The sequence below is a fragment of the Citrus sinensis genome, chromosome 4 (genome assembly GCF_022201045.2).
Source record: "Citrus sinensis cultivar Valencia sweet orange chromosome 4, DVS_A1.0, whole genome shotgun sequence".
NCBI classification, from domain to species: Eukaryota; Viridiplantae; Streptophyta; class Magnoliopsida; order Sapindales; family Rutaceae; genus Citrus; species Citrus sinensis.
The window spans coordinates 13,528,127-13,552,438 of NC_068559.1; the positions used below are offsets into that span (position 1 = coordinate 13,528,127).

General features: G+C 32.0%; 2 protein-coding genes across 2 annotated transcripts; both read right to left on the reverse strand.

Annotated features, from left to right (window-relative positions):
• Positions 1-13,326: 13,326 nt before the first annotated feature.
• On the reverse strand, positions 13,327-14,365 carry LOC102627725 (abscisic acid receptor PYR1). The gene has a single exon (XM_006491676.4). The coding sequence runs from the start codon at positions 14,193-14,195 to the stop codon at positions 13,566-13,568; it is 630 nt and encodes a 209-aa protein (XP_006491739.1). The 5' UTR covers positions 14,196-14,365; the 3' UTR covers positions 13,327-13,565.
• A 4,732-nt stretch (positions 14,366-19,097) lies between these two features.
• On the reverse strand, positions 19,098-23,812 carry LOC102628013 (uncharacterized). The gene is made up of 4 exons (XM_006491677.4): positions 23,645-23,812; positions 23,377-23,541; positions 19,925-20,110; positions 19,098-19,359 (listed from the first exon to the last, which is right to left on the reverse strand). Exons 1-4 carry the CDS (start codon positions 23,711-23,713, stop codon positions 19,204-19,206), a joined length of 576 nt encoding a protein of 191 aa, XP_006491740.1. The 5' UTR covers positions 23,714-23,812; the 3' UTR covers positions 19,098-19,203.
• Positions 23,813-24,312: the final 500 nt, after the last annotated feature.

Consider the following 24,312-nt stretch of genomic DNA (forward strand, 5'->3'; position numbering starts at 1 on the left):
CCGCAAGCTTGGGTTTCCAGCCGATATACCTCTGTAATCAAAAACCTTTAAAATATTTTTTCTCAGGTTATACAACCCAAAACAGACTTCTCTTTAGTCTAAAACAGGGTACCAAACCAGATAAGAAATGATCAAAAGTTTTCTGATGCACAGAATCCTTACTAGAAGGCAAGTGCAGAGCATACTTCCTTAGGTTTTCAAAATGAACAAATTTAATCCTTTATTCTTTTTCTTTCTTAGAACTTCATTTGCAGAGAGAGAGAAGAGGTTTAGGGATTCATGGAAGAAAACACACGAGTTTTTTTTCTTGGAAATTTTTTTCTTATATCTTACAAGCAATGGGAGAATCCTTTATATAGAGGAGGACTCTTGAGAAGATAGGACAGGACCCCTATCTTTTACAAAAGTAAAAACAAAAGATAAGATAGGACAGGACCCCTATCTTTTACATAATGGCACAACTTTAATTATTACAAAAGACAAAAGTGATTTAATAATTAAAGCATGACTTTGGCAAAAGCAAAAGCAAAAGCTTAAAGTAAAAGCAAACTTTAATAATTATGCAAGCATAAAGCGAAACATCATTATGACAACAAGACAAACTACTTTATGGAAAGCGGAGGTTCATGTACTCGTCTTCGGATGAGCTTTCTGTCTCATATGGGTTGTCAGACTTGCTTTTTGAGAAAAAGGTCTTGGAGAGCTTTGGATGCTTACAGTGGGGACCACGGCAAGGTGGATAAGGGCAATTATAATTTCTGGGAGTACACTTTGGAGTATACTTAGGGGAAGTTTGGGTGGCTTTATCAACTTTGGATGGTTGAGCTGGACGTTTGGAAGATTGGGTTGAGGGTCCTGGTTCAGAAGGGCCAGGCTCATCCATTGTTGGTTGGGGAAACTGATGAAGGTGTTGGCTCAGAGGGAGAAATACATCCCATGGGTCTTGGGAATCCTGGAACAAAAAATTAGTGTAATCTGGTTTTTCTTCTTTGATGATGATACCTGTAGACTTTGGTTTGGATATGGCGGATGGAGTGGGGATCATGAGGAGGTCATGTTGTGGATCTAAGGAGGTGTGGGAGATATCTTTAAGTGGCGGAGGTTGGTGGTTCAGTTGGCAAAGGTAGTTGTGTAGGACATCTTGTATGTCATTTTCAATTACAGCTATATGTGGGGCAGTGAACCATTCATATACCTGGTCTTGAGTCCAAAAGAGTTTGGTGTCTGGGTGTTGGAAGTATGGCCTGTGAATAATAAAGACTGATGTGAACAGTGGTGCTTCAGGGGCAGGCATACGATCAAGGTTGTAAATTTCTGAGAGTTGTTGCAGCTTCTTTCTCCACCATGGTATGGGGGAGAACCATTCAAGTAATGTCCAGGTAAGAGAGGTGGCATTGTCTGGATTAAAGAGATGCTCCAAAGTAGGAGAAATGGGAAGGATTAGCTTGGTGGCATAGAGGACTGTTAGGCACCAGATGTACCATAACACATCTTCAGTGGTTTCTCTGGTTGGATCAAGGGTTAAACCTGTAAGGAACAGATTTTCTAGGTGGAAAGTGGAAAAAGGAAAAGGGTCTGTGACAAGGTAGGCTTTCATGAAAAAGCGAAAGAGAGCTTTTCTAGCAAATTCTTGGATGGCAAAAACAGAGGAGAAGGTTTTGTTGAAGGGAAAAGTTTTCTTGGTGAGAGCTTCTGGAGGTAGTGACGTAGCCATGGAGATAATTGGAAAATGGTAGGTGGTGGAAAACAGGGTGAGAGTGTTTTCTGGTTTGGAGGGTCTGGAAAGCATATCAGGGATGAGGTTCTGGGATCCCTTTATATGCTTGACTGAAAAGTCATATTTGAAAAACCAATCTTTTAACCTGAGTAACATTTTTTCGGGAACAGTTTTACCTTTGGAAATGAAAGATATTGGGGAAGGCTGAGCTGTCCATTCGGATGAGAAAATGGTGTCCAATCAAATGATACTCAAACTTTTTGATGTCATTCTTCACCGCTAAGATTTCTTTGAACACGCTATGGTAGTGCTTCTGTGTCAGAAAAATGTCCACTAGCGTAAGCGATAAAGTTTTCTTTTCCGTTGATTTCTTCAAGGAGTATGGCACCCCATGATTCATCACTTGCGTCTGTCTGTAAGATGCGCTTGCCATCTGTAATCAACTTTAAAGGAGGCGGATTTTGCGCAATCTGCTTTAGGGTAGTGACAGCAAATGTGTGGTCAGCATTCCATTCTGGGGGCTTCTTTTTCAATAAAGCCGAGAGATGGTGAGTGTAATGATCCACGTGGGGGATGAAATCACGGATGTAGTTGATGATGCCGAGAAACTGTTGAATTTGCCTTTTGGAAAGTTGCTGATTTGGAAAGTGAAGCAATTCGTGGGCAATGTGCTTTCCTGGCTGGTAGTGTCCATCTTTTATGAGCATACCAAGGAATTCAACATTATCTGTAGCAATGATGCTTTTCTTGGGCGATAACATGATTCCATGACTTTGGAGAATATCATAGAATTGAGTTAACAACTGGCGATGTTCATCATGTGAGCCTGAAAAAAGCAAGATATCATCAATATAAATCAATGCATGATGCAAAATGGGTTGGAAGATTTGGACCATGGATTTTTGGAAGATGGATGGGGCAATTTTGAGACCAAAGGGTAGGACGGTCCATTGAAAATGGGCATTGGGAATACAAAAAGCGGTTTTGTAGCGTTCGGAGGGTTCAATGCCTAGTTGCCAAAAACCTGATTTTAAATCAAATTTTGAAAAGATCTGGGCATTTTTTAGAAAAGTGAACATGCTTTGTCGACGAGGTAGTGGGAATTTGTTATCTTGTAAAAACATGTTTAATGGCTGGTAGTCAATGACTAGGCGTTTCTTGCCTCGAACAATTTCAGAATGCTTTTCAACATAAAAGGCTTGGCAAGCCCATGGAGAACTTGTGGGCTCAATTAAACCTTGGGCTAACAATTGTGAACATTCTTGTTGGGCTAGGAGTAAGTCAGAAGGACTCATTCCTGGATGGGTAGCTTCAGTTGGGTTAATGTCTTCATTGAGTTTGAAGGGTAACTTAATGAAGAAAGACTTATTTTTCCACAAGGGATTTGGATGGGTGAACTCAGAATGGGAGTCTGGACAGAAACTCAAAAGTTTGGTTGAAATATCCTGGTAAGACTGGGGAGTTTCAGACAAATTGTAGAGCTTCAGAATGTCTGTGAATGGTTTGAACATGGACTTGACACAGATTCCAGTGGGAATGATTTGGAGGTGTTTGATTTGGTGAAGGATGTCAAATCCTAACAAGATATCCTTATTAGGAAGAGTTGAACCAATAACTTTGGTCCAAATGACACAATTTGGGAAGATTTGAATACCAATGGGTTTTTTGGTAATCAAAGAGGTGGTAAAGAGTTTGCCATTGACAGCTTTGAAATGTTCTTTAGACTGGGTCCAATATTCTGATGGAAGAATATGGGGGTTTAACATGCTGCGTTGGGCGCCAGTATCTATAAGACCAATTGCTGGAATGGGCCTTTGGAATTTTGAGGGCAAGATCTGGAGTTTGATGGATGGGATAGGAATTGTAGTATCAAGGGAGAGTAACTGTTGGTGGAAAATCACTTGAGACCGGTCACTGTCTGAATCAGAGGAATTCTGCAGTGCGAATACTGTTTCATCATTGGGTTCATCTTGTTCAGAAAAATAGAATTCCAGTTCATCTTTGGCAGGGGAGTAGTCTGTAGTTGCTTGAAGATGCTCAACTAACCGGATGGATTTTTTTCTTTTGTTGAGGCAATCTTTGGCATAGTGGCCTTTTCTCTTGCAGATGAAATATCTGCTCGATTGCTTTCGTTTGAATTCTCTAGAGGAGGAAGATGTCTTTCTGAAGAATCGGTAGGGCTTTCGGGATCTGCGAGGTTGGGAGGAAAATTCTGGAGGTTTGAATTTTCGAAAATGCCGTTTTTTCTTTGAATTTTGGATTTTTATACCAGTTAATAATCTCTTTAAAGTTAACAATTTTGGATTTTTATTCTGATATGGATGGGATTGTTTTAAGTATAAAACTAAATTTCAAAATCAAATTTGAGAAGTTATTCCTCCTATACTTTTCAAAAATCTATTGTAAAATGAAATGATATTCCCATAAGTGATTTATAAAAAATTTACCAAACATTAAAATTAGTTTTTAATTTTTGAAAATCACTTTAAATTTACCAAAAGTAATCTCAAACGAGCTTTATAATCTATCAAAATCAATTATAATAAAGAGTTAGTGATTTATCAATTGAATTGAATTATGTCTTTTGTTCGCGATTTAATAAATAAAATCACAAGTTTAGACAACCGAATCAAATTCAGTTGAGATCTTTAACTTTAGCACTTGTAAAAATATGTGGGAGAAAGACAACATGTTGAGCATTAAAGAATAGTATATTAAGATCAATTAAAGAAATTTTTTGATAACGATGCTCAAACACTATAAAAAATCAATGAGAGTGGCTATTGCGTAATTAACAAAGCAATTGAAATATCAAATATTTCTTTCAATCGTCTTTGTATGATTTATTAATTAAACGTATGGCAATTGTTAGGAAAATTGAATTACGTTGAAAATAAAAGATGGGATATTATCATTTTATCAACTAATTTTTTCTGACACGTTATTTTATCATTAAAATTTTCTATCAATTGATTTATCTCACTTAATGTTTCAATTTTATCATTTTACCACAAAACTGGTAAGTTCTTTAAGAAATTATTGATGTCACATGGGTATTTTAGATATTTTAGTATCTTAAGCTAAAAGTATTATAATATTTATAATTTATCAATTGATTATTTTATATGATTATTTTAGATATATAAAATAATCAATTGATAAAATCATTATCTCTTTGTATATAACTTTTTTTTTAATTTAGAGGATTAAATTGTAATTACATACATAGTTTAGGGATACTATAATTATGTTAAAAATTTGTTATTTTTAACGGTGGAGTGGTAAAATGATTAAAATTAAAACTTCAGCCATTAAGTGGAAAAAATAATGTTTAAAAAAATTTGGTGATAAAATGATGTGTAAAAAAACGTTAGGTGATAAATGAAATACTAGTTTAAATTTTAATACTAATAAATATATGGAAGATTTACACCAGTATTTTGTTTTTCTTACACATAGTTGTATCTAAACTCGTTTCAGATCATGACTTATCTATACAGTGTAACAATTAAAAGAAATCTAATTAAAAACAAAAACAAAAACAGAAACAAAAAAGCAAAAAAAAAAAAAAAAGTCTTGGTGATGTGACCACTAGTACATCTAATGAGAGAGAACCATTAATGATCGTCCTTTTTTAGAAAAATATAACCAATTATCAACTCAGAAAAAGAGAAAAGAGCACTTAATGAGGCAAAGATTCGTGGACCACTCGCCAAAAGTTACGGGGCCGGAGTAAATGTTTTTTGGGGGAAGGGGTTAACTTCAAACTTAAGTATTAAATATTAGGGTTTGGCTATGTTAGAATTGTTAGCACTTATTCTTAACATACCATTAAAGTTATAATGAGTTTTTTATTATTATTTATCATTCTGTGTGTATAGTTGAGATTCGTGCTCTATTTTAGATATGCTCCAACATAGTCACAGCCTAAATATTAATGGGTAAGTCTCTAATCTCTTGTCTTAACTAAGTTTTCTCATGTTGGGTTCTAAAGTTCTAATTAATTTAACCACAGTATTAGGTTTCATGTTCTTAAATTTTTTGTTAGATTCCAACATTAAACATTAGTCTCTAATTTTAGTTGAAATTTCTCATATTAGATTCTAAAGTTTCAATTAATTAAACCATCAATGTCAGGTTTATGTTCTTTTTTTTTTTAAATTCCAACATTATAGATAAATCTCTAATTTTTGTTAAACTTTCTCATTTTTTGGTTCTAAAATTCCAACTAATTAACTACTAATTTTAGATTTGATGTTCCTATTTTTCTTTGCTAGATTCCAACATTATAGATAAATCTCTATTTTTACTTAAACTTTCTCATGTTTGGGCTATAAAGTTCTAACTAGTTAACTGCAAATTTTGAGTTTCATGTGTTCCATTTTTTTTGGGGTCAAATTTTAACATTATAGATAAGTCTCTAATTTGGTTAAACTTTCTCATTTTTAGATTCTAATGTTCTAACTTTCATCTTCCCATTTTTTTTAATCAAATTCCAATATTATAGATAAGTCTCTAGATCATATTAGACTTTCTCATTTTCGGTTCTAAAGTTCCAACCTTCGTGTTCCCATTTTCTTTTATCATATTCCAATATTATATGTAGATGTTCCAAGTTTATTTTTTTATTTTTTTTATAATAATAATAATAATAATTATTATTATTATTATATTAATAAGATAAAATATATTTGAACCCCAATTTATTTTATGAAATATCAACTTTCTATAAAATAATGAAAACATGTTGTTATGACCCCTAATCTTTTTTATCTTCCTTTAAACTACAATAAATATTTAAAGTTATAAAAATGAATTGAAAACTTAATTAATCTATTTGTGTTGGTACATCTTTTTTCTTTTTCTTTTTTTAAGAGAACACTTGATTATAGTTGATCTCTTAAACTTCATTTTATTTATACTTAAGCTATATTTTTTTTTCAATTCGTTTAAAACTTGTATCCCTATATATACTTTTCAAATTAATTTCTTTAATCTCATCACTTTAACCACAAATCCATGTTGTTGTTGTTGTATTACTACTGTTATTATTTATTTTTATATTGCAACAAAATGGTATTAAGAAAACTAATTTTATGTGTTTAAATTTAAAAAAAAAAGTTTGTTACTTATTGATTTTTTGGCATTTGCTTTCAAAAGAATTTATTAGCACTATTAATTATGAGACTAACTAAGAAAATTCTTGTAAAAATCTCCTTTTTGACAATTATATCCAGATAAATATATTTGGAATACTAGTCAAAATGATTAAGGATATAATTGTCAAAAAAGAGGTACATGTGATTATTAACGAAAATAGAGAGCTTGTTTGGAATTGAGGTTAGGTAGTTTTTGACTCTATTTGGGATTGAGATGAAGTGAATCTTAAGTAATAGATACTATGAGACAAAAGTTGTAATTGTGAAATAAAAATTAGTGGGTACGTATTTTGTAAACACCATCAATTGTGGTATAAAGTCTTCAATAAAAATTTATGTTAAAATACTTAATATATAATTATTAAATCAACTATATTATTTAATTAAATAGCTATTATTTAATTTGCTAAATTGTATTGAATCTATTAATAAATTATATAATTATAAGTATATGGAAATTATAATCCGTCGTTGGCGAACATTTGGCCAGTGATAGTTGCTAGGTAATAATTGGTACCAATGAACTTCGTTCTTTGCAATTTATCCAATGGTGCAATTACCGACACCAAACGAACTTCAAAGACAGAGAAATCGCTGCACAAAATTGTGCCTTTACCATGACATTACTATTTAATGGTAGTAAGTCATAGTGCATTGCCATCATAATCTGAAAGATTGTTCCAACACTCTATCATGTAAAGGTGGCGGTGCACAGTGCATTGTCATCTTTTAACAGTGGAGTTGAAGCTTTAAGTGGCGATTTCTTCATCTCGGATGATCATTTGGAGTCGGCAATTGCTCCATTAAATGGATCACGAGAAAAGAATTGTAAAGGTGCAGGCAGGGTAATTTTTTCTTTTCTGGCAACTTTAGTCAGAGAAACTCACCTTTATTTTAGTTCTTTATCTTATTGTAATAAAATTTAAATATTTATTATAAATTAAAATAATTACATTTTTGATAAAATTTTAGGGACAATAGAGGTATTTTACCTATAGTTGTGGGATAAAATTTGTTCAACTTTCAAGTTACAGTTGTAAGTATTTACCAAACATCTTAAATCTATAATTTAAAAGTCACAATTATCTAACCACTATACTAAATAGGTCCGAAGGATTTTTTTTAAGTATTTTTCTTGACAAATTTATGGATGATAATTTTTCTATTGAGATGGGATCTTACAGGATCCCGTTACGTTTGAGATGAGATTGGGACTTATTTTTACATTTTAAATTAAAGTGGGATAGGACAAAGATAAAAAATAAGTCCTGTCTTCATTTGTGGGACGGGAGGAGGACCAACTATAAAATTCCATCATATTTCATATATTCCATTAATAGTATAATTTTAAACCATTCTAAATTTTTAATTACTTTATAATTTTAATTTAAGTAACGTGCAAAGTTGAAATCTAAAGGATAAAATTAAATAATAAAGTAATATCATTAGAAAGTGAAATGTCAACCAAAAGTCACAATTAAAATTAATTTTTAAAATTTTTTATGGTTAAAATATAAGTTGGTTACTGTCCAAATCTAGAACTTTCGAAGTGTAAGTCTTTATATTAATGTGAAATGGAAGCAAACAGGCAATTATAATTTGAACATGCATGTAGTCAAAATAAAACTATTATTTGATTATTCTACTTTGTATTTATTTAAAATTTTTCTTATATTGAATTATGATGATCCTTAAAAAATGTCAAATTTTATTTATGTACATTTGGAACTAGTCAGGATAATGTGATGGAATGTAGGGATGGCAATGGGGGTGGGAAGGCCTATCCTATTCCCCACCCCATTAAAAATTTTGCCTCCATTTCCCATATCCTTCCCCAATAAATTTATGTTGCGTTTACATCTCGAATTGGGGAATCAGAATCCGAAATTGGAATCATTGACAACATTTACTTCGCAAAATTGAGTTAGAAATCGAAATCAGAATCGTGGGGCCCACCACAATTTGAAAATGAGGAATGGGATTGGGAGACTCATTCTCAAGGGAGGGGGTGGGATCAATACATTATTAATTATAATTATATATTATTAATATATTAATTATTAAAAATTAATAATATATTATTATTCCATTAATAGTATAATTTTATATAATATATCCTTAATAATATAGTTCATTATATGGGTCTAAACTTAGATATTTAGACTCAATACATGTATTAAAAATAATTAATGCATGCTAGTGTACACTACCAAAGAGTTGATAAAAATATTTTGATAATTTTTATTCAAAATATCATTATATTTCTGATTAAATATTAAAAATAATTTAATTAATTTATAGTCAATTTTATTAACTTATATTAAATTTTTTTCATTAGCATAGAAATTACATATTTTAAGTATATTTCCATGTTGTTAAAAAAAACATATTTTCATGTAACATTGAGGGGTCGTTGGTAGTTCTCTCGTTTAAATTGATTTGTTTGATATTTTCCTGAAATAAGGGTAGTTGTAGGATAATGACCGTATATACATATGATATGCATGTTTAACCATGAGTAAACGTTGGTTTAGTGCCTTTATTTTGATTAAATATTTATTTAGTCCCTTTGTTTCAAAAAATAATTCAAATTATCCCTAGTTAAATATGTTATATTCTTACCTTTACTTTTTTTTCTTTCTTTTTATAGTAGTACTCTTATAACAAAGTGAATTAGCAAATTAACTAATAAATATTAATGTAAAAGAACTAGCATTTTTATACTATGCAACAATCTTGTTAATAATTATTTATAAAAAAAAATTAATATAAGCCAGCTTAAAGTAATATTTAATATCCTTACAATGATCTTACTAACAATTATTTTAAAAAATTAATTTTCTATATTAATCCTAAAAGTAAAATAATAATAAAAATATTTGCGTAAATTTTTATATTACTTTTAAGGTTAATTTCATAAATTATCATTTTTCATTAATATTCCTGAAAATAATATTATAAGGGTATTATTATAAAAAAAAGTAACAACAAGAATATCTAAAATTATTTTTTAAACATAAAAATTAAGTAAATAATTAACTTAAAATATAAAAATTAAATAAATATTTTTCCGTCAAAATTTATCAAAAAAGATAAACGTTTATCCTTTAAACGATTGATTCACTAGCCGGTAATATACTCCATTAAAAATTAATAATAATAATAATAACAAGTGGCTGTATGAGATACAGCCACTGTATATTGACGGACGCCTCTGCGCTTTAAAGCTTGTCTTTATGTTTAAAGCTTGCTTCCGGCTCTAAAAATATATGTTTTTTAGAAGCCAAGTTGGCAAGTTGCAGGCATACTCAATTGTCCTTTGGCCTATCACAAACAAAACGAGGCTGGTCGATTTCTGTAGACTTTATTGTCATGGGAATGGGATAGGGGGATAGGGGGATAGTGCTCTTCACGTGATCGAGGTTATCAAAAGTTGTGATAATTATTTTAAGTTAAATAACAACATATCATCCGTCAATTGCTTTGCATTTTCCATTTGGGTACCTGCAAAATTAGTTAAGGCTTTGACAAGTCGGGTGTTTTGAACTGTTTTTGAGTTTATTATATGTACGACTTTCCAAGTTAAAACGACTGCTCATGCCTATGGGACCCCTGAATCCATTCCTTTTTCCAATCCAATCCAGAAAAAAGATTTTCCTTCGAAAATGATTTTCAAATTTGTACAGAAATTTTCCATCGCGAAATAATAATAATAATAATAATTAATCTTATTAAAAATATAACCGTATCAATTCTTCTTTGTTTAGTGCACAATAATTTTAATAACTTTGATTACGTAGCAAGTATTTAGATTTCATTTTTATTTTTCATCTTTTTTGCAACTTTCAGCTTTTTAAGAGATCAAAGTAAACAAACACATTTGATTTTTAAATAAATTCATGGGAACAAGGGTGCTTCATTAGCTCACATCTTTAATTTTATTTTAAATGATGAAGTATGTGATTTTATTATTCATCAAGTAGTTAATAATATTTCAAAAGCCATAAAGTAACTTATTGGAGCAAATCAAATTCTATGTATAAATATTGATAAAAGAAATAAAATTAGTTTCATAAAATTATTACTTAAATTTATATAGTAGTTGGAATAACAAATTACTCTTACAAGTCTAAAGAATAAATTATCGTCCCAAATAATACAATAACACACACACACACACAATATATAGATAACTATTACTATGTAGAGGAAAATTCCTTAAGACGGGAAAATTATAACTTATTATAATGTAGAGTTTATTCTTATTTATAATTAATTCAAATTTGGATCATAATTTTTTTATGATTACATAGAGATTATTCATGTGTAGAGTATCACTATAGAGATGTTTTATTCTGTATGTATGAATATAATAAACGCCAACATTAGTTCTTGGGATCTAGAATTTTTTTTATTAAAACCTAATGAGAAATTATCTCTCAATCATCTGAATAATGTTGAAAGTAAAAATAGTCACTACAAGTTTTAATAATATCTCAGAATCATCTTAAGTTTTAATTTTATATCAACTAGTTACTATTTGATTAACTCCATTAATTACCGTTAAAAATTTTAAAATAAAAGACTTGTTTACCATATATTCATTTAAGAAGGTAGACAATACTTTAGAAAGCTCCAGGAATAAAATAGTTGTGGGTTGATATAAAACTAAAATTTTAGGTGGTTCTGAGAAGTTATCAGATACTTGTGGTGGATCCATGCCCTTTTGATAATCTTGATAGTGTTGGAGGATAATCTCCTAAACTTAATATTAAAAACTCATTTGCCTCAGTCTTTATCCCTAGCTGTAATCGTGTATGTATTCGTGAATGTTATTATCGTACCTAACATATCCTCATAGACGCGTTGCAATCTCATCTTTCAATCTGAAAGCATAAGTCAACAGCCCAACATGGGGATGTTGGCACTATGCATAAAGTTACACACCAATTAACATTGAATTAGCTCCATCAAGCATCGTCATGATCATCATCTTATGTTTTAACTATCCCACAGTGTACGATAAGCATAAGCTACACTGCTTATGCCCCACTGTAGAATACACCCCACTTCTAAAAAAGGATATCATATCATGTACAGATAAATACTGCCTACAGATCTCAGCCCAATGTCTGACGCAATAAAAAAAAAAGAGTAATAATTGAAATTTATTTTTATTTTTTAATTTTTCAGATGTTAACTTTGACCTCTTAGTTTACAGAAATTTGATTTTAAGACTCTCACGTTTGTAATTTTTTCATTCTAGGTTCCATTGGAATTGATTCATCATTGGAACAAAATCCAAAATTGTCATTAGAATAAGGTTGGAACTAGGTTATGGCCTTGAGGCAGGGCCTGGCCACCCCTGGTCAGATTTTAAAAAAAAGAGTCAAAAGCCTTTTGTTTAAATATAATTTTATTGGATATTTACATTTATAGCCCCCACAATTTTACAGTATTTATATTACATCCTCCTTAAACCTGTCATGTTATCATATTGGCTCTCCTGCCTTAAACCAAAATCCTTGATTTTACCGGAAAAACGGCATTTTATCCCTGGTGTTTGAAGCACAGATGCAGTAAGCCCTGTTCATCCCTCTCTTTGAAGAATAGCCAAAATACCCTTTTCCCAACTACTCATTCTTTACATCAATTTATTTGAAATTTTGACGGTGTTCTCATGAGTTGCGTGTATCGTGGTTCGTGGGCATGGATATTTTGTTCCTTGTAGCGAAAACTTGAAATGAGGTTGTTTTGGCTTGAATATTCCACAAAAAGGGAAAAATGTAAAAATAACAAAATGAAAGCGATGAACAGTAACCGCATTTATGGCAAATGAGTTTCCGAGTATTTCCGAAAGTGTGGATTAGACGGGGGTATTGATGAAAAGTTGAAATCCTACATATGAAAATGGCATTTTCCCAATTTCACCCCTAACTGGAATTGAAGAAGTCCAGTCTTAGCTGAAAATGGCTGCAAGAACAAGAACTTTCCAGAAATGGGGCTCGAGCCTCTAAGCTCTGGGCTTTTTTGTATTTTTGAGGTTCCCTAGAAATTCCGAGATACTTTACAGCACAATACCTAATAACTGCTTGATCCTTCCCGAAATTTCACTCGTACTCATACTCAATTGCCCTTCTTTCTTTCTTTAAAATTGTAATTAACGTAACGTTATTAACAATAAAATGTAGCAACAATTAGATATTCTTTCAAAGCCCTTAAAATTTGGTCTTTATTTGGAAATGGAAGACGGAAAAAGCCACACACTGTGCAATAAGATTCTGCCAAAAAAAAGTCAAAAGCATAGATCCTGTTAAAAATTTGCTGATGAAATGAGACGCTATCAATTAAAACTTCATCACAGATTCGTAACCAACCGCCCAATTTATTAGCTTTCAATTTGCAAATCCGTTATCGTTATCTCACCGATATATACAAAAGCAAGAATGGTTTCTTTGGTTTCAATTTTCAACTTTAGAAAATGAAAAATGACAAAATATCTTGAAATGTTCAAACATTTTTGTACAAATGCTTCGATTTAAATGCCACTCAAACCTCGAACATTACCCGATTCAAAGGAACCCAAAAGAGGAAGAAAAAAAAAAATACTCTTAGAACATAAAAAGAAAAATAGGAAAAAATTATTTATTTTGTTTTAACTTCGTGTTTATTCATATCATATTATGATATCATATCACCTGTGATTCAGCGACAGAGACCAGCTTCTGCAGATTTAACTTGACGACCGTATCCGCAAAAAGACGCGTGTCCTCTTCGGTATTCCCTTCGGGCACATCAACAACGTAAGATTCCAAAACAACGGTACAGATCGCGCCGTCACGATTGAATCCATGCACCGAGGTGACCGACCGGTAATTCCTCAACCTATGTTCCCCTCCAATGATACTGAAACCGGTGACTTGCCGGTCATCGTCCAGAATGTCAAGTCTCTCAGTACTGGTAGCAGCCGGTAGCCCGGAGATGACGTTAACGTCCCTGGTAGATCCCACAGCCATTGTGAAGTTATCGGAGACGGAACAGCTCTTGATGAAGTGTTTGTAGGTCTGGGGCTGGTCGAAACGGCGGACTATGGACCAGACGACGTCGTTTGGGGCTCGGATTCGCTGTGCCAGTAAAGAAGAGCATTGGTTTTGGCTGAGTTGGTACGTGTGAAACTCGACGACGGACTGTTTTAACTCGTCAAACTCGTCCTGAGTTACCCCGGATGGAATCGCTAAGTGGTGGGTTGTGTAAGTGGGTCGGGTTTCCGGGTCGGCCATTGAAGAAGATGTGTCTGCTTCTGCTTTGTTGTTGTTCATTGACGATAAAAATTAGAGAAGAGAGAGAGAGAGATAAAGAGAGGAATTATTTTTCGGTTTTTGAAGAAATATTAGGGGTAAAAGTGGAATGTGCTTTTGGTCATTTTTCATTTGTTTTTGTTAGTGATTAAATTATTTAATAATAAAAATTAGGGTTAAAGGACAACTAGATTAGGGCTCAGGCTCATTGGCTCGTTATTAATTGCTTGCCTCACAGATCAAGCCAAGCTCATTTTACTGCTTTTTCTAATATCATTTTAATGTACATAGTTTTATTATTAAAAAAAAAGATTTTTATATTGATAATTTTGAATTTACCCTTCATTATGACATATATCACTTTATCCCAGTAGATGTTAAAACACCAATGCTCCCCTCAAAATTTATGCGATTATGTTAGCCTTAGCCCTTAACAGTTGACTATCTTTCACCAGCAAAAATATAATTTACCCTTAAAAGTTTATTTTAAAATGGAAACGGCAAAAAGAATATCACATTCTATTCTCATAATCGGATAAAAATATAATTACAATATCTAATAAACTAAAAAATATTTATATCAACAATGAAAGGGGTTAGAATCTTACATTCATACGTATTTTTAGGAAAATGATGTTCTCACAATGCTCTGCACAAAGCTTTGCACAAAACGGTTCGTTTTGTACAAAGTATAAAAGCCATTCACACGTGCAAGCAACAACGCCACACACGCACGTAACAAATCTTGCATCAACGTTCCTCCCATCTCTCTCTCCCGTCTCCCTCTTTTCTCCCCCACCACACAGCAACATTTTTCTCTCTCTCCTGTGTGCACACAAGCTTGATATCAGCTCCGTTCTCCCTCACGACGCAGCAACAGTGACGGCTCTCTCGTCTCTCGCTTGAAGCATCTAGCTGGCTTCCTGGGCTTCGATCTCCCTCACTCTCTCGGCCCTGGTCTCCCTCACTCTCTCTGCTCCAATCTTCCTCACACTCTCGGCTCCGTTGTCTTCATTCTCTCAATCTCAGTTGCATCCCTCTCTAACCCCCAACACAATCGGCTTAATAGATTAAAGATTAATTTGTAATTAAAGATGCAGACTGCTTAATTTTTAAAGATTAATTAATATATTTTTGAGACCTCATAGATTTTGAATGGTTATTGTTCTTATTAAGGATATCGTGGTCTTCAAATTATTATACAGAGCATATATTAATTTGGTGATTAATGTTGATTGCTTTGCTTATGGTTGCTTGAATTTACTTCTTACATGAGGGACCTTCTCAATTTGGTTTGATTGGGTTCTTCAAAATTGCTTATGATTGCCAAGGACTGCAGCAATTGTTCCTCTAAATGGGAAGCTTTGTATCATTTTTAACATCATGAGCATTAGCGTGGTTGCGGCACTGCGGTCTAGTGGGGGATAAAAGAGGGAGAATGAGAGAGAGAGAGAGAGAGACGAGTGAAATGTTGCTGCACTCTTTGTTCCGTGCGTGTGTGATGTTGCTGCTTGTAAGTGTAAATGACTTTTATACTTTGCACAAAACGGTTCGTTTTGTGCAAAGCTTTGTGCTTAGCTTTGTGAGAATATCGGCGCTGGTATTTTTATTATGATAAGTTGGCTTTGAATCCGGTGAGGTGCGTACCAAAGAAAGATACTATGAAACCTAAGTCAGTGTTTGTTTGAGGTTGGAAAAAAGAAGAAGAAGAAATTATATTTTTTTTCTAAGGATGAACTATATTTTCAAAAGCCAAAGATTCTCTCACTTAGAGATCAGCCTCTATTTAGAGATAAAAGATGATATGGGATTAGAGTTTTGTCTTAAACAACCCCAAGGATAGATGTCACTTATTATTATCCATACACATGGACATAAATCTAGTTATGAGGAAGCATACATATTTATTTCGTATATACTTGTTTCCTATCCTTATGATTTTAGAAGTGGTTTTCTTAAACCGTGAAGTTCGAACCAGCATGAGTGTAAATCCTCCTCTTATCATTTTCCCTATAAGTCCCTAAGAACTCTCTTCTGAGTGTTACTTCCTTTGAAATTGTTCCTTTTTATTAAAAGAGTAGACATATGGCGCAATATGGTGTCTTTAAAATATGGCACCTACAAACAAATAATTAAATAAAGGGTTATTATCATTTGACTGCTTTAAGAATTGCAATATATCAAATGAATAAAAGAAGTTTTGTAATATATATTTTACACTACATCTTTACAAAATCTAGCATTTTACTACATTTTTGTTATTACCATTAATTGATCAGTTAGTTGACTAATAAAATACTAATTTTATCCTTGAAAGGACATTACACAAATAAAAGTATCAAATATTGAATTTAAAGGCTTTTTGAGATTATTTTTTGCTAGTTTATGTTTAAATTTAAAATATTGCAATGCTTTGTATTTTATTATCTTTTTTTTAGCAAAAAATTTCATTAAAGTGTAAAAATTGGTATTTCATTATTCAAGTAACGGTAATAAGAAATATAATAAAATGATAGGGTTTGTAAAGATAAAATAATAAAATGCTAGACTACAATATTTTTTATAGTCATTTTCATGTATTATAATTAGATAATAACCCCCAAAACAAACAAAAAAAAAGCAAAGAAAATATATGGAAATTGGAAAAATGCCAAACCCTTACCCTAAATTCAAACCCTAATTAACTCTAAACTTAAAATTGTCAAACCTAATTGTCGCGAGTAAGGACTAGAAGTTTTAGAGATGCCCTGTGCCTGTCTTGAGGCTTGGAGTGCTGTGCATAGTGGCGGCTAGAGGTTGGGGGTGCTGTGCATGGTAATTGAAGGCTTATGAGTGTAGCGTGCAACAAGGAGAGGTATGTACTTCGATTTGTGAGATAAATATATTTTACTCGTTAGATTAATTGAAATCCAGCACAACGAAAAGCCTATTTTCTTAGTGAATTTGAATTTGAGATGCATCCAATAGGGGATGGTTGTTATATAATTGGATTTACAACTCTTTTTAATTTTTTTTTTTTGTATTTTTTAATATTGGTCATGTTAAGAAAAAGTATGGCTCACCATTTAGCGGTTATAATTTCACGGAAAAAGTTAATAAAATGGGGGCATGTTAAGGTTTCGCATCTATTGAGTAAACGGAGTATGTCATTATACGAAGAGTAAAATGAAAGTAACACTTTTTAATAATCTTTTAGAGTAAACTAAAAAGGAGTAATAAAATCTGACTTTACAAATATAACGAAGCGGAATGATTGCATTGAGATATTCAAAAATAAATATTGAAATATGTATGTGTTTGATTGAGTACAAGAAATATAGTTTATTATTTTCTTACGACTAGATTAAGCTTTCTCTAAGTAGAAGTAAAAGACATAAGGAGTTTGTTACATCTAAAAAATGGAGCTAAATTTCCCTAGAAACAACTAGAAAGCTCTCTCTAAATTTTCCAGACGTTCTTATCATAAGTGAAATCCTCTACAATCTAGCTACAAATTCACAATAATATATATTCTCTAATATCGACCCTCAGTATAATATTAAGTGCAGTGATGAAGTGATCATGCAATCTTTTGTCCTCCACATAATTCAGTAAGCGCATTACTTGCGAATCATTAAAAAAGGTCAAAAAAAAAAGTCGGTGCCATATACACCATACTGACAGCAGATAAATCATTGATATTTTAGAGTTTATAGTAACTTGGGGTAAATTTATATTTTGAAGTGAACAGAAATTTTGTCAAATAAGAGAATATTGGGAGTCTTTATTTCCTAAAAATGCATATTCTTAAGTGAAAAATTAAAATTAATTAAATAAAGAGAATAAAAAATAAAAGTATAATTCAGACAGAAAATATTATTGAAGTTTTACTTTTCGCGTCCTTAAATAATAGAACTCAATTAAGGGAATGGTAAAAATATTAAGCAAAATATGTAAAAGCAAAAAAAAAATGTATCACCATAATATAATTTGAATTCGGAACCAATCTGAATCTAAAATGAACAGAATCTGAACTGAGAAGGATTTGGTCCAAGCAAAATTAATCATAAATTAGAGAGAGGGAGAGTTGAATCTTGCGTATGAAAATAGGCACCCACATCATTCCACGGCTGGTCCAGCTAAGCAAACATTTTCTCTGTATACATATTTATGAATTATCAATATATAAATATATAATACGCAACTCAGTGATTTAGTTTAATTTATTACTCATCGTTGAAATTGTCAATTGATGATCTTGATGTCACACACACACACAAAATACGTCGACGTAGCAAATTCAAATAATTATATTTTTTCTGGACATAAGGATCCCGATATGTTATGTTTAACGTAACGTACATCCACACACAGCAACAGTTCTCGTGATGGGGCCCACAACTGTTGCTGTGTGTGGCGTACGTTACGTTAAACGTAACGTAGCACCAGCCTGGACATAAAGCAGCCAACGAGCATCCACAACTTCATGTCCTTTTATGATTTATTTTTTCTCTCTAATCTTAAGGGGTTGAGATTCTTGTCCATAACTTTAGTTTATGCGAAAGTGGGCAAAAGTGAAAGCTGGATAGTATGACGAATATGTGCAATTTGCTTTAGGCGATGTCCCCTAGATGAGACATGAAGTTGAATTTTTATGGTTGCTTATTTATCTTCTCTATCTCTTCCAGTAATAGCTTTAATAATTCGTCATTAGGTTGCCAACCCAAGTCCTAAAGATGCCAACGATTTCACATTTCAGCCACCTTGCCGTTCGTACAATATCATTTAATCAAGATATCAGTCTAATTTTCTTTTTCCTTAAATTATTTTCTTCAAGTTTATTTTCATCTTTTCAAAACGACAAATCATTCACAAAGCAATTTGAAATTTTTTAAAAAAGATGAGTGCTAGGGTTCTCAATTAGAGTATCTCAATATTTGAATATCAAGTAAATAATAATAATGTAGCACTGCTGATTTATAACTGTCACATTAGTCTCAAATGATCATTAATAATAATAAATAAATAAATAAATGATCGTGATGTTTATTTAGCAGCCTAATAATTTCAAGTGTGGCCAATTGGAAGACACCCTCGTCTTCCCTCTGTTGCATGTTTTTTCATCTCTGTTTATCTTGCTCTTTCCACGCTGCTTAATGGGACTTGGCTGCTTCCTCCTTTGTTGCACTTTTTTCCAATATTTTCCCTGTTAAAACGAAAATTTGTAATAAAAATAAAGAAAAACAACTAATTTTTGTACCGATTGGTACACTTTTTATTCTTTACTAGTTAATTCTTCACTTAAATCTAAAATAAATACTAGTATCTATTTTCATTATTAAAGATATCCCATTTGCGAGCAGCACAAGTGATCAACTGTGTAGGAGATCACATATGTTGAATACTATATTATAGAGAGGATGACATTTTAGTCCTTTTAGAAATTGTTTTTGCTACGTAGGTCCCTCTCATAAAATTTTAACACCTCATTTCATTTCTTTGTATTAAAACAATTACAGAAAAAGAACATTGCTGAGGGATTATTGTGTCTTTTTAACAAACAATTAAATTAACTAGCTTCAAATTATAGAGGACTCAAATAATCAATTTGTATGTGAAATTGTTACGTTTACCGTTCAGTATATGGTTCGATTTTCAGTTATTGTTTTAATAGCAAGGATGCAATAGGGTATTAAAAATCTACGAGGGAGCTATGTCATAAAAATGAATTCTAAAAGGGGTGAAAGTATCATTCCCATATATTGTATGACCTGATTTTCTGAGCTATTACTAGTAGCTAGAACTTGGGGGCCGGGCTCGTGCTTTTGAGGCTGGTATGGATTATTGCTGAATTCGGACACTTGCTTTTTGGATCCTTGGCTTGAAGATGCATCTCGAGATATATTTGTTTCTGTTGAATTGCCATATGTACTGCTAGATTCCAGCTCCAAGCATAGCTAGTTCAATAACAATATGCATATTGATCAGAATCAAGGCTATTAATTAGATGTTAAAAATTAAGTCATATGCACACTCATTTATAGTTCTTTGGTCGAAGAAACAGCAATAATAAGTAATAATCATAAACATGTTTCGCTTGTTATTACCATTAGCTAGCATCTAATGCACCCATTTTTAATCTGTCATAAGTTCTTTCCTGGAATGATTAACAAGTTATTATCATCATGGCTTGAGTGGTGTAATCTGGTACCGCAAATCTCGGTCATTTTCTTTTTAACAAAACGAAATAATTTGCAGAGGTTATTGACGGCATCCTGGCTATTAGTTCATTGATGCTAAAGGTTGGAAGAATTTATGGTTAGAAAGTGATCTATTCGAATTAGGTAGATTAATTACCTTCTCTTGACTTGCATAATGAACTTTTAGTTTCTCTCCTACCTTTGGGAATTGGGAGTACAATTTTGCAGTTTGGCAGATGGTTTGGCTAACCTAAGTCTAGGATCATTTGGTGGCAGGCTCGACCTTATAAGGTTCAAACCACCTTAACTAAATTAAAAAAGAAGATTTTTTTCTTGGTTACATATTTACTTAAGAGAAGTGATATACTCTTTTATTCTTAGATTCTATTTTTTACTCTTTCTTTACTTTTGCATATTGACTAATTTTACGGGTAGATAAACTTCAGCTCATCCTCTAAATAAAATGACAATCTTCGATTGATTCCTAAAAATATGAATACTTTAATTTATCCTCTTTTTCTTTATTTTGAAGATAATGATAAATGAGGGGGCATTGACTAATTTTTTTTTTAGACACATTGATGATTTTTTTTGTCTACTTAATAATAAATAGAGGTAAATTAAATTTTTCATACTTTTAAAAAATAAATTAAAAGTTTTCATTTTATTGGGGTAAATGTTAATTTACCCTCATGATATTTTTGATGGGTTACGTTGGTTATGTCCGGCAAGATGTTACTATTTTTTATTTATTTAAATAAGCAACCTCAGACAAGGTTCACCTAAAAATAGAAAAGAAAAGACAGGTAATATAGTATAATTGGTCTCTTTCATCTTTTTTCAAGCAAGATGTTATGATGAGCATAACGTTCAGATCATTTTTTAAATATATATTATCAGCTCTGTCTGACAACATATACAATGACAGGGCTTCTATCACCTTATAAAGGCAGGTTCACGCAATGTTATTGCGTTAACCATTTTTATTTCATGAAATGAGGAAATATAATGTCAACTTTATTTTCCATCCAAAATACACTAATACAAGTGATCGACAGTTATTATGACAAATGCATTGGACATTAATTGTATATAAGAAGTCAAATGATTAAATTAAATATCACCTGAAAAAAAAAACCTGTTTTCAGGAGAGGCTAGCTACTCTACACAACAATAATGCTACTGTATACAACAATGGTGAACCTTTTAAAATAAGCTTCCCTCACAGACAGCCATTTTATTTTATTTTTTTAAAAATGAAATCATAGCTGAAAATAAAAATTTTGCGGAGGTTAAGGGGGGGGCCATGCATGTTAGATATTGAGTTTGCTAATATTAAGGGTTTGGAAGAATTTATGGTTATATAATAATTTTATACTTGTGATTTATTATATCTGACCAAGGCCGAAAGCGGTTCTAGCCCCCACAAAAGCATTGTGGGGGCTAAATGTTCTTTATATCATTCTCCCTTGCAAAATGCAAGTGGAGTATGGACATCCTCTCCTGTGAGGGGTTATTTGTATTGGGCATGTACTTCATAGAATTCATTGTAATAATGTAAGTCTCAATCATGTATATCTGATTGTAAATATCAGTGTAATACATCTGCTACAATAAGCAGTTGTTGTAAATATCTGTGTAATGCAGTAATCTGATGATTAATCAGTCTCAAAAAAAAAAAAGGGTAATATATGGCCAATGCCAGTGGGCTCTTATCCCCGCTGGATCCAAGCTCCTAAATTTAATTTGAGAACTTGAATTGAGTCTAGGACTCTTTTTTTCCTTCAAATTATATACTCTACTCATAAATTAGTAAGAGAAAAATCAACTCTTTTCCAATTATGGTTTGTGGATAGAGCTATTAGATTCCTTCAAATTTATGTGGAATGAATCCGGGGCCGTGCTGTAAAAATAATGGTCTAAGTGAGTCCTAATTAAATCCTAGCTATAAACGTATCAATTGAATTATACCATATTAAAAAAGGGTAATGCTCAGTATGTTAAAAGATTTTGTTACTGTTACCGTTTTTCTTTTTATTTAAATAAACGTGAGGTCCACAAAAAAGAAAAAGCTGAAATTAATAATAAAAAATTTCTGTTGCAATAAAAGAGTAGAATTATTATTATTATTTGATTCTACTGTCTCCTATAGACGAATCCAGTCAAATTCATCAACATAATTGGTCTCATTCATTTTTCCCAATCAATGTGTATGGGTTAACATTCGTATCATTTTATATAAATATCGTCAGTTGTGTCTGCCAATATATGCAGGGATAAGACTCTATAATATTGATTCACACGATCAGGACAAAATAAGGCATCTAGATTCATGTAATATCGTTATTGGAAGCTTGATCAGCTGTCAGTTTTGTACTATATCATTACCACCTACCTATTATTTGAGGGGACAAATAACATAGTGTCAGTTCTATTCCATCGAAAATCCCACTAATACAAGAAGTGACGGAAGTTCTTATGACAAATGCATTTAGCATTTGCACATAAGAAATCAAATTATTAATGCTGTAGCAACTGATCACTCCCTTATACGAGTAAATTCCTTTCTGAGGATGTGAGTAGTTTCCTCTCTAAAAACGAAGCAGTTTTCTTCTTATTAACTCGGAGTATGCCACGATAAAAATAACTTTGTTGGTCCCAATTAAGAGTTGGAATCGAAAAAAATTAAAGAAAACACCGAAAGTTTTTTGTTCGGTTAAAACCAAAAATACCAGCTCAGTTTTCACTTCTTAGTTTTAGGGTTTAGAAAACCAAATTTTTTAGTAATTTTAGAAAATTGGACACTTGTTTTGTTATTAAGGGTTGGCATATATATATATATATATATAACTAAATAAATCGATTCGATCTGATTCCAAGCTGATTCTTTTTCCACTTCGCTTGGAATTAGAACCGAACATAAAATTAATCGATATCTGCCCTGATATTAATAGCTTTACGATTCATAAAATATCAGTGGTATTATTTCTATAATTAAAAAAAATGATTAAATTAAATATCACCTGAAAAAGCCTGTTTTCAAGAGACGCCACTCTATCCAACAATGAACCTTTGAAATAAGCTTCCCTCGCAGCCAAATTCAGCGGCAAGTGCTGTCTCTGTCTCTCGCTATTATTGCTATTACAGCCCCATTTTGCCAAATTTTGTTTCCTTTCTAAATCTTTCATCTATGGCCACACCCAAAACACAGCAAAATTCAGAGTGATGATCAAAATATAAGAAACTTAAAGAGAAAATTATTTAATTTAATTTCACCGCCCTGAGACTTACAATGGATTCTAAATGATCCAGTCTTGAAACCAGAGGCACGGAGATGGAGGGGTGTTTTTCATTTTCCATTTACTTTCAGGCCTTCAGAGCTTCAGTGGTGTTATAGACTTGTGATTTAATGATGGAGATGGGAGACGTGAGCATGTTTTTCATCTTAGAAACGGTTATTTATTCCTTCTTTTCTGTGAAATTATTGACTTCACCTCTCAGGATAATGCGGTAGTTTGTTATGTACGTGTCCATTTTGCATCCATTATGGGCGTCACTGCAGTATAATATGATTCAACAACTATTTATATGATTTATGTATTTGTGCAATAATTATTATGTTAATACTAGTATATTCCTAAAATTAGCAATTAGATGTTTACTAATATTTTCCGTAAGAATCTATTGAGATTAATCTAGACTAGTTTTTAGTCTAAATTTTGATCCTTATACTAGGTAGATCTACATCAACTAATATACATGGATATATATGCTTTACCTCATTCTCAAGTTAGTTTTCTATTCCCATATTTGAATATATGTGTAGCTACTAAGGGCCAGTTTGGGATTGCGGAGGTTGATGAAATAAGTTGCTTGTACTGTGCAGTTGAAATAAGAATAGCTTCGTGTTTGATAAATTGTGTTGTTGTGGTTGCTGTAAGTTTGAAAATTAGAATATA

Excerpts from the sequence above, each read along its gene's own strand:
- LOC102627725 (XM_006491676.4), bottom strand. The coding sequence starts at position 14,195 with ATGAACAACAACAAAGCAGAAGCAGACACATCTTCTTCAATGGCCGAC.
- LOC102628013 (XM_006491677.4), bottom strand. The coding sequence starts at position 23,713 with ATGGAAAATGAAAAACACCCCTCCATCTCCGTGCCTCTGGTTTCAAGA. Across the intron at positions 23,542-23,644 it reads TGGATCATTTAGAATCCATT|ATGAAAGATTTAGAAAGGAA; the intron begins GTAAGTCTCAGG and ends GTGTGGCCATAG. Across the intron at positions 19,360-19,924 it reads GTAATAGCTCAGAAAATCAG|GGAAAATATTGGAAAAAAGT; the intron begins GTCATACAATAT and ends TCGTTTTAACAG.